Source organism: Seriola lalandi, unplaced genomic scaffold, assembly GCF_002814215.2.
Source record: "Seriola lalandi dorsalis isolate HSWRI2012SDOR001 ecotype SW California unplaced genomic scaffold, Sedor1 jcf7180002054567, whole genome shotgun sequence".
NCBI classification, from domain to species: Eukaryota; Metazoa; Chordata; class Actinopteri; order Carangiformes; family Carangidae; genus Seriola; species Seriola lalandi.
The window spans coordinates 884148-900290 of NW_019525120.1; the positions used below are offsets into that span (position 1 = coordinate 884148).

General features: G+C 41.3%; 1 protein-coding gene across 3 annotated transcripts in view; it reads left to right on the forward strand.

The window, feature by feature from the left end:
- dclk1a (doublecortin-like kinase 1a) overlaps positions 1–16143 on the forward strand; it is a 50462-nt gene that overhangs the window by 12908 nt on the left and 21411 nt on the right. For all 3 annotated transcript variants that reach the window (XM_023416586.2, XM_087176718.1, XM_087176717.1), the window contains 2 exons: positions 5865–5964; positions 9745–9852. In XM_023416586.2, coding sequence (XP_023272354.1) covers positions 5865–5964; positions 9745–9852 — 208 coding nt within the window. The remainder of the gene's footprint in view (positions 1–5864; positions 5965–9744; positions 9853–16143) is intronic.

Sequence of the window (16143 nt, forward strand, 5' to 3'; positions counted from 1 at the left end):
TTGAGTTTCTCAGTCACGTGAGATGTGATACACAATCAGCTAACCTGTCAACCCCTGTGCCTCACTCCTGCAATTTGATGTTAGAACAACATTATGGAAATGTAAAGATCATATTTAATGTGGGCAAGTGGTTTGATGATCGTGACCCAGCCTTTGAGTCAGTTTAATAAAGATGCAGGGAAAAAAGCTGATGGCAGGCTTGTGAATTTGCCAATTTCCACACTCCCCTGCTCTTTTCCCGTCGTCTTATTTTAGCTGCTCTTTTCCTCTGTTTCTCTGTTTGTTTCTTCCTGTCCTTGTTTTAGCAGCGGTAGATGTTGTGTAACCGAGCCGGTTCTCTGTGAGAACGCAGCACCAGAGACATCAAAGCAGCTTGTTTTGTCATTGGGCTCAGAGCAGCAGTCAGGAATAGATCTCCTCCTCTGTTACTCTTTTCCCTCTGTCTGTTTGCTTCCTTTCTGACTCGGAGGATTTGGTTTCATCTCTGACTGTCTCTGTTTTTGTTTTGTTTTTTTCATCTGTTTTCACCCATACCAGCTCCTCTCTGCCCTTCATCATTCATTGGCCCATCTGTCTTTACTAGAATTGCAGCTTCTTCTTCTCAGCATCATCTTTTTTTTTTAAAGAGATGATATTGTGAGTATTTCAACATTAACCAGGCCATTTCCCTCTTGTATGTGTTTGTGTGTGGATTTGTGTGAATGACACAGTTCTGTACCATGAGTGCTGTGCCCATAGTAGATAAAATATGAATGATGGCGCTCTCTATCACAGTGTGCACATCATGGAGTCAGTGGCATGCACCAGCCATGCACCAAAGCCTAGAAGGCATTATCACCATGGCAACCATACTTTTTCACGCCCTTCTCGGTATACAGCACAGTATGTGTTGCTGTGCTGCTCCATATTAGTTTACCCTCAGCTTAATGCTGCCCTCAGAGACTGCCCTACATGGAGACTACCCCTCCCTCTATCCCCTCACTTCTCCTCTCCAGACTCATCTCTCTGATTACACTCTGCGTGTGTCCTCTCCCCTCCCTGTGTACCTGACATTTCTGGTGTGCTATAGTTTCTATCTTGGGATGAGCAGCCTCAAAGAGCCTCAATCCAGCAACATCCTCTTGGTTGAGTCCAGCAGCAGCAGCAGCAGTCCAGGCCTGAGGATGTGGTCAGTCCGACTCTAAACAGCAAACACACACAGTTTGCACTGGGATGAGTGTCTTGTAAATAAACATCATGGGGCCTTCAAAAGAATACAAGCACAAAACTGATGCATATTAATCATTATCGTTACTTTAGAGCTGAAATGACTAATACATTAATTGGTTAGTCTGATGAAATAAAACAATAATTGGCAAATTTGTAAACTTATTAACCGATTTTACACTTTACCAGTTGAGCGTTTTATTTGAACTTTTCATATCCATAGGAAGATGTATTTGTGGTTTTAAGAACCAAAAACCACCTCAATGTAGTTCTACATCTCCTCTCTCAGGCTTCTCTGACCTAACAACAGGTCAGTGAGTCAATCAGAAGAGAGGCTCTGAGCCTCTCTTCTGATTGGCTGACTGTTTTCTGAGTGACTGAATAAAAATATAGCAGACTTCAGGTAAACACTCGGAGAATCCAAATCCAGCGAGGCTGGACAGTGGGTCCAGGTGGACGGGGCTTGGGCCATGGCTGAGAGTGGTTACTGCTTTGTTGTGACATCACAAAGTTACAAAGGTCCTCATTTTAAGGCTCAGTTTCTGAATGCAGTGTGCATTTCTGTGTAGGCTGAGCGCTTTGACACTTTCACAGTATTAATATAGAACCTAGACCTGCTTTATATAAAAAAAGACATGAAATCTCTCTTTATATAATATGGGAGCTGAAAGTCATTTTTAAGCAAAAATACCGAAATATCTTCCAGTTGTAGATTCCAACTGTAGGTGGACGGCTTTACACATATATTGTTTGATATAGCTTTTATTTTGTCCATTCTCTGTAGGTCATCCAGGCCGTGTAAGTGGCATCTTTATCATTGTTAGCATTTTTTTTAAAAAAGTGCCATTTCTGCATGCCTGTTCTTGTATCAAACACAAGTCCTCACGGCAAAACAGCATGTTAGGGCTGCAACTAACAATTATTTTCATTATCAAATAATCTGCGGATTAGTTTTTGATAAAACGTATTAAATGTTCTTTCCATAAAATGTCAGAAAATTGTGAAAAATATTAATCTCAGTTTACCAGAGCTGAAGGTCACCTTTTCTGTCTGACAAACAGTCACACAGATATACTGTATGATACAAAGAAAAGCAAAAAAAACTTTGAGAAGCTGAAGCCAGAGAATACTTGAAAAATGACTCGATTAACCAGATATTTCCCTGTTGATTGACCCACCGAATAATCATCGCAACTCATTGGGCAGTGATAGCATGACTCTGCCTTGCACTGGGGCTGCTACTTATAATTATTCTAATTATAAATATGCAGGTTAGGGTTAGGGTTAATAAATGAATTGTCTCTAAACTGCCTGAAAATGAGAAATGTCCTCACTATTCCCCTGAGAACCAATCCAGCATCTTCACATTGTACTGCAAGAGAGCCTGACTATGAATATGTGACAACAGATACAAGCTGAGCCAACAATATAAACGAGAATCTCTGAATACTGTGAAAGTAAAATGACTGTGCTCAGTGGACACAGTGGACAGCAGATACTATAAGTACTGTATGCAACAGCAGGCAATATGAAACTGATGATAAAGAGGAAAATAATGTGAAAATACAATGAAATAAAAAACAGTCCAATTACAGGTAGAAGTGGCCACGACACACTGGGGAGATGTTAAGAGCAGCAGCATCTGTATCACTGCCGTCTTGTTAGGACTTTGAGCCGCTCGCGCCTGAAATAATCACTAACACAGTGTCGGGGGATATCAGGGAACAAAGCAATATGCAGCCTGTTATGAAACTAGAATAATATCTCTTCCTCATACATACACATGCACACACACACGCATGCACAGGTATCCATGTGTGCCTGTGCAGAGACGTGTGCCTTCATGTGATGTGTGGCCAAGTGTGCGCAGGAATCAGGCAGAAGACGCTGAGCAATGATTTGAAAATGTAAAATGAAAAGGATCCACAGTCCACAGAGAGTCTGCGTCTGAGATAAAAACTTCTCGCCTCCCCACTTGCTCACACGTATATTCTCTCACACACACACACACACACACACACACACACACACACACACACACACACACACACACAGAATGGCCTCTTCACTGTTTACTGGGTATTTTGTCGATAATGCTGTTACATCAGCTGTGACTTTCTTTTGGGGCGTTGATCGGTGGCTAATAGGAATTTAAATGGATTCTTGGATGTTAATTGCCATGAAAATGCAATAACGGCAGCTTTGTGTTTATGTGCTAACTCCAGGCGATGCTAGACATGCATGCAGCCTCAATTGTAATAGCTCTTAATAGGTTTTTTGGTGGGAGATTTGTCATAGCGGATGAATGAACTCTCGTCTTCCTGTAAATCCTCTTCTGCCTATCGTGAAATATTATTTGGAGTATTGATGGCTCGGGGTGGAAATGTGATGGTAGGGGCCTTTGGGGGTGTAATTAAAGTTATTTGAGTAAATCATGCTGAGTTTAAATCAGATATGGAATCAGCTGTCAACTAAATCAAATAGAAAATAATGAAGAGCAGCATGTTTCTTTGTTTATTTGTCATAATAAACACCCTGTTGCTGAGACCGCTTCCTAGGAGAGCTTACAAGAAAATGAATAACATCAGTCTTGTGCAGACAGAATGGAACAGGTGAAGAGTTTAGGTTCAGAGTGATGCATAAATGAGACACCTTGAGGCAAAATATTGAAGATTCTGCAGACCCTCTTATCAAAAAACCTTTCTTCTCTAATGAACCAGTTCCTGTTGTGATGCATTTAGTGACCTCATGTTTTTAAATCAGTGTCTGTCAGCGTGTCGCTGTAGGTGTGGAATTAGCTTCACAGTATGGAGTCTGGCAAAGAATGACAGTGACTCATTACAACGGCTTTTTATCTGTGAGTCAGATAGCTTACAGAGTTCAACAGTTCTAATTTTTTACTTCTCTCTGCCTCTCAGGCTATCTCTCTCTCTCTCTCTCTCTCTCTATCTCCACTTATATCTCTGTGCAGCTCATGTACCTTATGCACTCTCTCTCTCTCCACTTATATCTCTGTGCAGCTCATGTACCTTATGCACTCTCTCTCTCTCTCTCTCTCTCCACTTATATCTCTGTGCAGCTCATGTACCTTATGCACTCTCTCTCTCTCTCTCTCTCTCTCTCTCATCTTAATTCCTCTTCTTTGTTATTCATTACCATTTATGAGATACAAGTTTTCAGGGAACAGAGCCCCCGCTTCTCTGGATGTTGGGAGCACGTGCTGCAGAGCATCAGCAAAATGAGTGAGTCAGCAAGGTCTCATTATAGCCGCTGATAGACTGATAAAAGTGCAGAAACAACGCAGCCCTGCAGCTCGGGACTTGTTGGGCATGCGTAAAAGAAATTCACAGACACCCATGAGCATGCATGCAAACAGGAACACACACACACACACACAAATAGAAAGCTCTGATGTTCATTATGCGTCTCCTGGGGCTCCAGTGGACGTGCCTTTTCACCTGAGCACAGGAAGGGAATGTTAAATTTGTGACCATGTGCAAAGTAGAGCACACTGAGCGAGTGTCTTCTACACATTGCATCTTGTGTGCTGTGTTGTATTCATTGTATCAGTAGCCTCACACTCGACATCTGACTGGAGAATTGTCATTCAAAATCTGCAAAAATCAGCTGGGAAATCGATGTTGTGAGAATCTGTGTGTAGCACTTGTTTCAACCACATGACACTAATAAAGCTACTTTGAATACAAAAGCTGGCACTTTACTAAACTTAGAGACAAAACATACAAATATAACAATTTACTCAATCCAATGTATAGTCCTGCAGGTAATGAAAATGCGAATCAAACTCTCTTTTCCTCCTTTGAGTTCTTTTACCTAGGTTAGAAATAGTTTAGTTCAGGTGATCCACCCAGGCTGGATGATTTGTTTAAGTTCTTTATTTTAGAATTTGAGATTTAGTTTCTATTATTAGACCGGTCTGTAAGTGGTTTTCTTGCTTTTAGGTAACTAAGCTGTACCTATATTGGTTCTGTTATGTTCTTGAGTTAACCTCTTTTTCTTCCCTTCTCAGGTGAAATAAGACTTCACAGTTTTCAAATCAAAACTGAATAAACATTACTGTACCCAAAATCATAACTCTTGAAAATTATGAATGCAAATACAGTATGACTGTGACAGTTCAAGTTCAGTTAATTATGAATTCCAATTAAGTTCAGTTAGAAGACAATAGTTCTAACACTCTCACCGCTGTGGCACCAAGTTCGACCATAGTCCTAAACGCAGGCAGTGTGTCCTCTCACTGGCGCCAGGATGGATCCTTATCTTTGGGAACGTAGTCCGCGGGTTTGGCTCGCCATCTTGTCTCTTAAAGGGGACACATCATTACAATTTTTTATAAGCAAACCTTTAATTGTGCCCATTAAATTACTATCAGCTATTTTTTAAATTGCTCTTATTTAATGAAACGCACACACTTAACTAATTTATTCATGCAATTTAATTAATTATTTATAATTATTTATTTATGCCATTTAATGTGGGTTACATGTGCCCTTGAGCAAAGCATTCAGCCTTGTAACAGTAGAAAGCTGCCATTGAATGTGTGTTATCTGTGTAAGTGTGAGGCACAAATGACACCGACTTGGATAATTAAATGACAGGGAAATATAATAACTGAAGTCTTCTGCATGTCTTTCCAGGTCTCATGTCTGCAGGACTTCTTTGGCGATGAGGACATTTTTGTTGCATGTGGACCAGAGAAGTTCCGCTACCAAGACGACTTGATGCTGGACGAGAGTGGTGAGGAGACTGTTAGTTCCTCTGACGTTTCACAGCTGACTCTCCAGTTGGCCCTCTAATGTTCTTCCTTCCCCTCCTCCATTTCCTTCCAACCCACAGCTGTGTTTTCTCATTATTTATAATAAATGTTTTATTTATTTTTTTGCTATATTTTCTAGGGTTAAAGGTCCCATATTTTTTCAAACACTTTCCCTGGGTTTTATTTGAAGTGCTGATCCATAAGAAGATATATTTGTGGTCTCCTCTCTCAGGCTTCTCTGTAGCTCTAGTAACAACAGGTCGGTGAGCCAATCAGAAGAGAGGCTCTGAGCCTCTCTATTGATTGGCTGAATGTTTTCTGAGTGATTTAATGAAAATATAGCAGATTTCAGGTAAACACTCAGAGAAACCAAATCCTGCGAGGCTGGATGGTGGGGCCAGATGGGCTGGGCGTGGCTTAGGGCGGTGACTGCTTTGTTGTGACATCACAAAGTTACAGAAGTCCCGATGGCTCGTTTTAAGGTGCAGTTTCTGTATACAGGCTGTTTGCATTTCTCTGTGGACTGAGCACTTTGCTTGACTTTGACAGTATTAATATAGAACCTACACTGCTTTATAATCAAACAAAACAGGGAAATCTACCTTTACACAATATGGGACCTTTAAGCAATTTATCATTTAGTGTAATCACACTGTGATAAAACGGGAGGAGTTGTTCCGTGTTCTGTTTCACTCATTTTAAAAATGAGGGAATTATTACTTTCAAATTGCTAGTTTTACATTACCATGCGGTTCAGTAGTGAAAAATCTGACTGTTCAAATGTTGTCTAACCAGAGCAAAGAGACAACTACACTGATTTCTCCAAAGATTAATCTAACATAATTATAAAAATCTGTAATTTCACTGTTTACTAAGAAATGAAGAAATAAATACTTTCCCACTTCCTGTTTGTCTGGCTCTGACTATTATGTAATGGCTAGAGTGCCATTACATCATTGAGGAAACTTCTTTTTCCCTATGACCTTTTTGAGGGAAGCTGCAATTTGACCCACAGACATTCATGAGATAAAATGAACTGTCTCTTCATATCATTCAATATATCTTCAGACTGTGAGCATAAAAACACAAAACGGCATTGATGAATTTGTCTCATGCCCGTGGACAAGTAGGGAGAATTTCTTTAAAAGAAATCTTATTGTGAATGTAGTCTGCTAATCTTAAAATGATATTTTGTATCAAGATCCAGTTCGTTTTTTGAGAGGATGTTCATTTTGTCCATACCATCCAGCCTTACTCTCTGCTTATTAGTCAGAATATTCTCTCCTTGTTGACTTGTAAAAAAGAAAAAAAAAAAAAGAAGCTCATCTTGTCTTTTCAGATGCACAGCACTCCTCCTTATCTTCCCTATATATGACACATCTCCCTGGTTCAGGTGGCAGAGGACTGTGTAGGCTGTCCACTTCATTACGCTCCGTGGTCTCTCACCACCCCTCCTCTCCTCTCTTTTCCCTCTCCGCTCCTCTCTTTTCTTGGAAGGAGCGGGTACGCTGCACTTAAGCCACCGTCTAACCTATTGTATCATTGTTCCTCTTCCTCCTCTCTGCCTGTCTCTCCACCGTGGTCGACTGAGGATACGTTCTGTCCTCACTTCACCTGTCTGTGTGTGTTTCTGTCTGTCTCTCTGTTCTTCTGCATCGCTGTCGCAGAAGACTCCTGCCATTTAATGCTCATCTGTATTCTCATCCTCTCATCTTGCTTCCTGTCTCCTACATGAATGAGTGTGTTCTGGCTTTTGTTCAAAGGTTTATTCAATTCATTTGTTCCCCCCCATAATCCAGCCCACCTGGGTCACCAACGTCCACCTCCCCCCACCCCCTTCCAACCCCATTTTATCTCTTTCTCTTTTTTCCTCCCCCTCTTCACCCTTTACTCTCCTTTCATTTGCACAATAGCTGCTTCCTTTAGCCTTCCTTAGTTTCCCTTTGGTAATCTGCCTCTCTTTTGAGAACATCCACAAAACAACCTCCTACATGCAACAAGGTGTTCCCAGTGTATCTGCATTTTCATTAGTTACTGATGATTGCCCCCATAAATGATTTGTCATAGGAACCAGCCATAAGAAAGAAATGAATCTCATCTTTATGCAACTTAAGCTCCTTTCCTCGTCCATGTAGCCACAGTGACTTGTTTGACAAATTTAATTATCTGCTTATGTCTGTGAGGACTGTGTGTGCAGACCGAACACCCGGTGTTTATGTCCACTGCTTTCTGCTTTTTGCATTCCTGTCTGGTTTGGAGTGTATTTGAACTTTTTTCTGTCTGCATTTCACGGCAGAGGTCACAGCTGACCAACGAGGCCTGTCCGATCTCAAAGGCTCCTCCAGATTTCCATTTCTTTTTGTCAATCCACAGGAAGCGACCTGTTTACCTTTGTTGGCCTTAGTTTCTCATAAGCCCTTGTAATCCATTACATGCTGGTGAGTTGCTGATGGTGCGGTCAAGGGCTCCTCGGTAACTCAGTTAAAGAGAATTTACTGGAAGTTTACCTTAATCCTAATGTAAATGCTTCACCTTTGTGGGGACTAGTCCCCAAACATCCAGTTTTGTCCTCACAAAAAGTGGTTAATACAAAACATACACACACTCTATATCTTTTTTCTGTGTCCCAGAGGACCGAGAGCACATTTTGACACCTCCTCATGTCCTGGAACACAGAGAGCAAGAGGCGCTGGGCAGGAGCCCTGAGGCAGAAGCAGACAGACAGGAAAGCAAAGCGACAAAGGAAACAGTCAGAGAGACGGTCGGAGTCAGAGCTGCAGACAGCTTCACCTCCTCTCAGCATCACTATAATTATCGCCTCTGCCTCAGCTCTGGCACACTGTCATCATGTTAACACTCTGCATTGTACATTACTCACTGGGCCACAACGACTGACATGCACGTAACACACACACGCACGCACGCACACACACACACACACACACACACGGTTATACGCACTCACACTCACACATACACGTGCAGACAAAGACATGCCACATGCCAGACTGTGTATAATTTTGCCTTCCCGCTGGTCTAAAATGATAATGAGCTATAATGGGGCTGGGTTAATGAACAGGAGAGGAGCAAAGTTTTGGGGATGAAGGAAGCAGGGAGGGTGTGTGAGTACCATCACATAGCTCATTTATCAGGACTGTGTGTGTCTGTGAAATATCAGACCTCCGTGAGTCATAGCTGTCACTCCTGAACCACCACAATAATTACGCTTGGAAAGCCAGCCCAGTGAAGGTCAGAACTCATTTTTGCAGGGGGACCTGAAGGTAAGACCAATTACAGCTGTGTTGATACATTAGTGCTTTTCTGTTTTCTTGCATGACTGAAGGTCAAAATCAATCAAAACAGTAAAACAACAATAGGCTAGAGCAGAACTGTGCTTCAAAATGCTTACTCACTTGATATTGTGTTAAAGCTTTTTTATTTAAGTGTGTGTGTCACAAAACACAAGGTCATGCCACAGTAGCACACACTTAATATTCACTCCTCCGGTGCATCCTTTTGTGTGTGTGTGTGTGTGTGTGCCAGCAGCAAGAGTGTAGCAGCTTTTTCGTGCTTTATTTCCAGCTGTTCATTTGCTACAAGTGCATTTAAACACTGTAGTCCCTGGATTTCTCTCATATGTAGAGTCTTTTTCTAAAACTTAAACATATTTTTTTGGGTGGATGAATTAATAAATGCGAAAGAATTTGTGTTTTTCAAATGGTTTCTCAACACACCTGTCTGTTTTGTGTTTGTGCTCGCAGAGTGTCGTACGATGAAGTCGGTGAACTATGGGAAGATGTCTGGCTCTCTGAGCCGAGGCTCCCCGAGGACCGTCATCCAATCACGGCGCAGCAAGTCCCCTGCTTCTGGTAAGACAGTGAAATAAGTTTCCTTCTTTCCTTCTTCTTCTTCTTGTCTCCTTTTCCTCTCAATGACTCAATCTGTTAATGAAATTTGGAACAGTGTCATTGCCCTGAATGATGCTTGAGTGTGTGTACTTGCATCTGTGTGTGCAGCGTCTCAGACCTGATGGACACAGTTGGGAGTTACTTGCGTCCTAATACTTCCCCATTTGATTGCTTGGTGTTTTCTAGCTCATTACTTAATCAGTGTTGCAGAGTCGCTGCAAATGAAAACAGTATGAATAAACACTGCAATGAAATCAGAGCTCTGTGGTGTGCCTGGCGATGTGAACTGTGTGTGTATGTGCGTGCATTGTGAGCTGTGTCTCATTGCATGCAGAATATGAATTCAAATGAGAATGATTTCACAAGGGAGTGGAGAAAAAGGCAAACAGGGATGAGAGAGGTGAAAAAAAAGAAGGGGAGCGAGAGTGAAGATGAGAGGGAAAGAAGAGAGAAGGGGGGTTGGTGACTCAATCCTGCAGCTCCCTGCAAGCCGATCTTCACCTGACATACTAATAAAATGTAATGAAATGGTGAGGGCTTGCTACAGTATCTACTGTGTTGTTTACGACTGATAATGACGCCAGAAAAAGCCAAAAAACTCCTTTTAGACGCAACAGCAAAGCAAAAAAAAAAGCTCTGAAACACAACAGAGTAATAATTATAAAAGCTGAATGCAGCTCTGTGTGTGGCAAACATTCACGCTGGCTTGAAGCTGGTGAGAGCTTTTGAGTTTTGAGCTTTAACAAAATATCAGGTTGTTCTTTTTTCTGATTGCACAGCTTGAGCTTTGGCTGCGTAAAACGCCCAGTTATGCAACAGGAGCACTTGACTTTTCATTCTCACTGTTATTATTATTTTTGGTGATCTGAGAGCGAATGGGGACGTGTTGGGTTGGGGTTGACGCGGCGACAGGTGATGCAACATACAGAAACTCCCCATAAAGAAATCATTCCACCTGCTGTTGAAGCATCTCGAGCATGCACTGACACACTTTCTTTTTTTTTTTTTTTTTTTGTGATGCCTCAAAACAGCTATGTGGTGTTGCGGAGTGAAAACCAGTAGTTGTTAATGTGTTTTGAACTGAGCTGCGAAGTGAAAGAAAAAGCAAGGTGCAGAGAAACAGCTGGGGTGAGAACAGAAAGTTCTGGATGCTGATGGCTTGAAAACTTTGGGGAAAAGGTTATGAGGGTGAGTCATAGGCTGATGTGATCACGTCAGCTGAAGCTAGTCTGGGAGGAAGGTGTGTATACTACTGTGTGTGTGTGTGTGTGTGTGTGTGTATGTGTGAAGAGAGAGAGAGAGAGAGAGAGAGAGAGAGAACAAGAGACTGAGACAGAGGGGGAAAATGAGACTGACTCGTCTTGGTTGCCATGGAAACATAGCACAGTAGGAGCATGTTGCCACAGACACAATAGTCGGTGACAGCCATATATGGCGGTGACTTCCGGCGAAATGGCCCTGCAGTGGAGCAGCGGAGCCGACTGACGCTCGGCCCTCGCTGGAACCCTGAGTCAGACCATCGCGGCGTTCTCACTTCTCAGAAACGTTCCCCCTTCCCTCGCTGCTTCCGCCGCTTAATATCATCAAATGCTCCCGGGTTGTTGTTGACTGTTTAGCACTGCACTGAATTCATTCCCTAAGACATCATCCGTTTGTATCAGGAGAGATGTCGGTGGAGCGACAGGAGGAAATGAAAGATAACTGATGGATCAGTTGTTTGTGTTTCTGCTGCTTTGTTACTGCTACCGTGCCCCCTTTCCCTTCCTGGACAATTTGTCCAACGATTATGGTGATAGTCAACAACAGCTGATACCGGCTGCTGTAGCACATGGCTTATTGAGGTGCCTGTTCTGTTGTTATTCAACATGTTCACACGAAGGCCTCACTGAGGTCCTGTCTCACTACGGATAACAAACATTAAAATAAAATAGATGTCAAATAGAGCAGAATCTCTCTCTCTCTCATTATGTGGGAAGGAAATTACAAATTTTTGTTGATACAGACGAGTGTAGCAATTAACAAAAGTCATAGATCACTGTGTTACAGTGGTATGATGACAAACAGAGCGTGCCTTACATTTACTCGTGATTTATTTGCAATTTGTCATCACATAAATGTTTAATATTTGAGAAACTGTGATTAACAGTTTCATTTTAACTGGACGGTACAGTATCATCACAACAACTATTGCTGAAATGAGTAATCTCTTAATCAATTAGCTGATCTACGAGCTCATGATCATGTGTTGGGTTTGGACTGTTTGATTGACAAAACAAGCAATTTGTCTCCTGTTTTCCGAATGTTTACTGCTTAAACATTTAGTCAGTTAATCATAAAAAGGTAATTAACAGATTAACCAATAATGAAAGAACTTTTTATTGCACTCCTAAATCAAAGTAAAGACCTAAAAATATAACAAAAACAAACATCTCACGTGACTGACATATTTACCTTGAAGTGTAGATTCAACAAGTGAATCTAGGATGGTTGGTCACTTGCTGTTCCCCAGTTCCCCGCCTCATCTGGAACATGTGGGACTGCTGATGTTTATCGAGCACTCATGATATTTTTGCTGATGTCCTCTGGTCTTAAACCTTGTGGAGTCTGCACAGATTCCTGACATCAAGGCTGAAATGACAGTCAGCAAAAAAGAAAGATCAATATATCCATCAGTATCACATCAGTGTTAGTTATAAATATAAAAATCTGGTGTTGGGTTTTAAGTCAAGTGACTGCAGAATAATGCATTTAGATGAAAGTTGATTCATTATTCAATTAATTATTCATTTATTTAAAAGCAGCTGCACTCTAAACCATTTTATCTGAGATATTGCCAACGAAATAACTGGTGTGGACACCAGATAAGAAAGTTCTGTCCAGTTTTTGATATTTAGAAACCAGCGCCTGTAGGATTTTATTATTGCTCATCCACACTTGGAGAGATAAAGACAAAGAACTTCAGTAGTTTTAAACCTTACTGCAGGTCTTCAGGTGTTCTGAGCACGGCCTCGAAGTCCCACATTCATTTTTCCTCCAGCCAACACAGGCGTTAATAAAAATTCTTTATCACATCTAATAATCTGGACCGAAGGAGCCGCACAGAGGAGATGTGAAGTGTAGATGCCGCCTGAGATAGTGAAAGAGATGGTGAAAGTGAGTGAGCATGTAACACAACACACGTGCCGCCAAACACCACCTGGTGTCCTTTTGTGTGTCCGGCTGCTCCTCATTGTTTGTGTGTGTGTGTGTGTGTGTGTGTGTGTGTGTGTGTGTGTGTGTGTGTGTGTGTGTGTGTGTGTGAGGAACACACAAACAGACTGGTGAGACAGACAGTCACACAAAAACACAAAGAGGACAACCAGGCGTTATATTGGGGAAATAAATATAGAATTACAACAGATAGAAAAGATATTCACCTCACATGCAAGTTATTACGTTTTTGTTTTACATTGAATCAAAGCAAATTTTTGACTGATCAACAAAAAAGATGCGTTAATGTCAAAGTGAAAACAGAAACCCATCTTTAACTGGATCCATGTGCAAAATTATTGAAATATTTCACCTAAAAACTCCCAAATTTTTCAATATATGCATTATCTTACAGGAATGAAAGATATTTGCTTATAAAACTATAAACTTATCACTTTATTGTTCCCATTTTCTGTATGACACTGTGACAAAGGTGTAAAAACTTTCCACCTAAAGAATTACATACATTTACAAAATTGTGATGAAATGATATCAAATAAAGTCAAACATTTGCAAACATTTTGAATAAAACTTAAAACATTTAGACGATGGAATGAGAAGGATTGTGAAACTTTTTAGTGATTGTTATAGCTTCATCAGACTCGACAAACATTGTCCTGTCTAGTCTGTTTCGAGAACACGAGCCTTCTGAGAAATCTGCTGAATCAATTCAGAAGCACTGTAATAATAATAAAACACAATAATCAGGCTGCTTCTCTGCACAAAATGTTCTTCTTATTGAAAACCTCAAAGCATAGAGACTGTTGTGTTGTATGTTTGGCAGGTGAATCATACTGTGGGTCTCAATAGTCAGTGAATCACAAGTCTTCATGACGCAGTGATCAAATAATATAAGTGATATGAACCAAAAGCATTAAACTTGTGTTTACGAATTTCAACTGATGAAATCTGAAGATAAAAATTACATCTTGACTTTTTTCTGAACGGCCGTCAATGATCACAACAGCTGATTCAACTTGCAGCTGTTCAGTAAAATTTCAGTCAGTTCGCAATTTCAAGGCAACAAAGATGTGGCCTCGTTGAAACAACACTCACGTTGTCGAGAGTCTGATGTGGCACTGTGTTCTGTCGGTTTTGTGTATGCATATGTGTGTGTGTGTATGTGTTTGTGTGTGTGGGCAGGTTCTTGTGTGTCAGCAGTACACTGTCATCACTCGAAGCCTCATTCTGTGATGATCTCACAACCCCCGGCTCAGTGTCTATACACACACACACACACACACACACACACACACACACACACACACACACACACACACACACACCCAAAATAATGTGAGAAAACAATTTGCACTCATACATAGTTTCTCTCCCTGTCTCGCCATCTGTTTCTCTGCTCTCCTCTGATGCCTCATGTCAGCTAAAATTAACAGAGAACTACAGATGGTGTCAACAAGCATCACGCTGATACTTCGGGGGTCTCGTCTTTCTCTTTCTGTCATGAGCAACTCCGTGTGACGGGAGAGACTTTACGTCGAAGCGTGCGCGGGGCGGCCGACCCACAAATAAATCCCCGCATATCTCCAGGAGAATCAGCTGTGACACTTCCTGAACTGTGATCACATGATGTCTGCAGCCTTCGCCACTTTTCTTGCCCCGTAAAACCCACTCCTGCAGGGTACACGTGTACTCTCTGAAACCAGATAAGCACATGGAGGGTAACAGATAACAGAGGGTGTGAGGAAAAACACATTCATGTCCAAGGCAGTATTGGTATTTGGACAAAAGACAAGATAATGGCATGCCTCTAGGCAGCTTTGTGTTTATGAAACAGCATTGTGTTTCCACTCTTATCTACTTTCAAAATGTGTGATCTTTGACTGGGCTTTGCCTGTTATATAGGAGCTTTTGTCCCAAAACGTGTGTCATGGGTCATAGTGCTGCTAAACTCACTGATTTCATGTGCTGAAATTCCACGAATGCCTTTCAACAGCCTTTAATGAACATGCAGGAACTTCCACATGTTACCATATGTTTATATTAAGAACCATGTGTTATTACACATTCCATTTTTACGAAACAATATGTGTATGGTAGGGTGTGGTGTTTAAAATAAAGGTGTGATAATACACAAGTGTGACATGGAACACATGGTAAGAGATGTACACAGAAGGATGTGATTAGCTAGTTATCAAGTCTCATTAATCCATTAAGGCTGTTTTGTCGTTCCCAGGATGGAGAAGGAAAAAAAAAAAAAAAAGACGCTGCTTTTAGATTCCCAAGAGGATGCCAGATTTCGTTTGTCAATCTGCCAATATTAAATAGAAACTCCTTTGACCCATATGGCTTGCTGTAGTTGTAGCTTTTATTTTTGTTCACAGCTCATGTGTTGAATGTGTTGCTCGCCACCAGTTGCTGCCACATTCAGGAATTGTGTCGGTTCTGTTTATGCATGGTTTTACCATGCTAGTATTTTAGCCACGCTAGCATCATGGCTCTATAGGGATGGCAATGCTGGTCTGTCAGTCAATCCACAACTTTAGTCCAACTAACTAACTATTGGATGGATTGCTATGAAACTTTGTTCAGACATTCATGGTCCCCAGAGGATGAATGCTTGCCACTTTGGCGATCACACGACTTTTCCTCTAGCACCACCATGAAGTTGGCTTTTGTAGTTTTGAGTAAAATGTCAACAACTACTGGCTGTATAACAATGAAATTTGGAACAAACATTCATGTTCCCCTCAGGATTAATTGTGAGAGCTTGTCCCTTAACTTTGCATCCAGTACTTTGGTTTATGACCAGATACTGCAGAACTATTGACAATCCCATCAGCCTCAGATGTATTTTGTATTTGGCATTAGTGCCTGATACAGCCTCAGAGAGCTGCTAGCATGGCTGTAGATGCTCGTTGTTTCCTACTTTGTACTTTGGCATTGAAAATGCTTGGACTGACTCGTAGGTGTTACTATGTTAAGTCCAAGTAAACATAAAAAAAAAAAAATCCTGTTAGGTAACCGCTAGCAGCCTAATTTTAG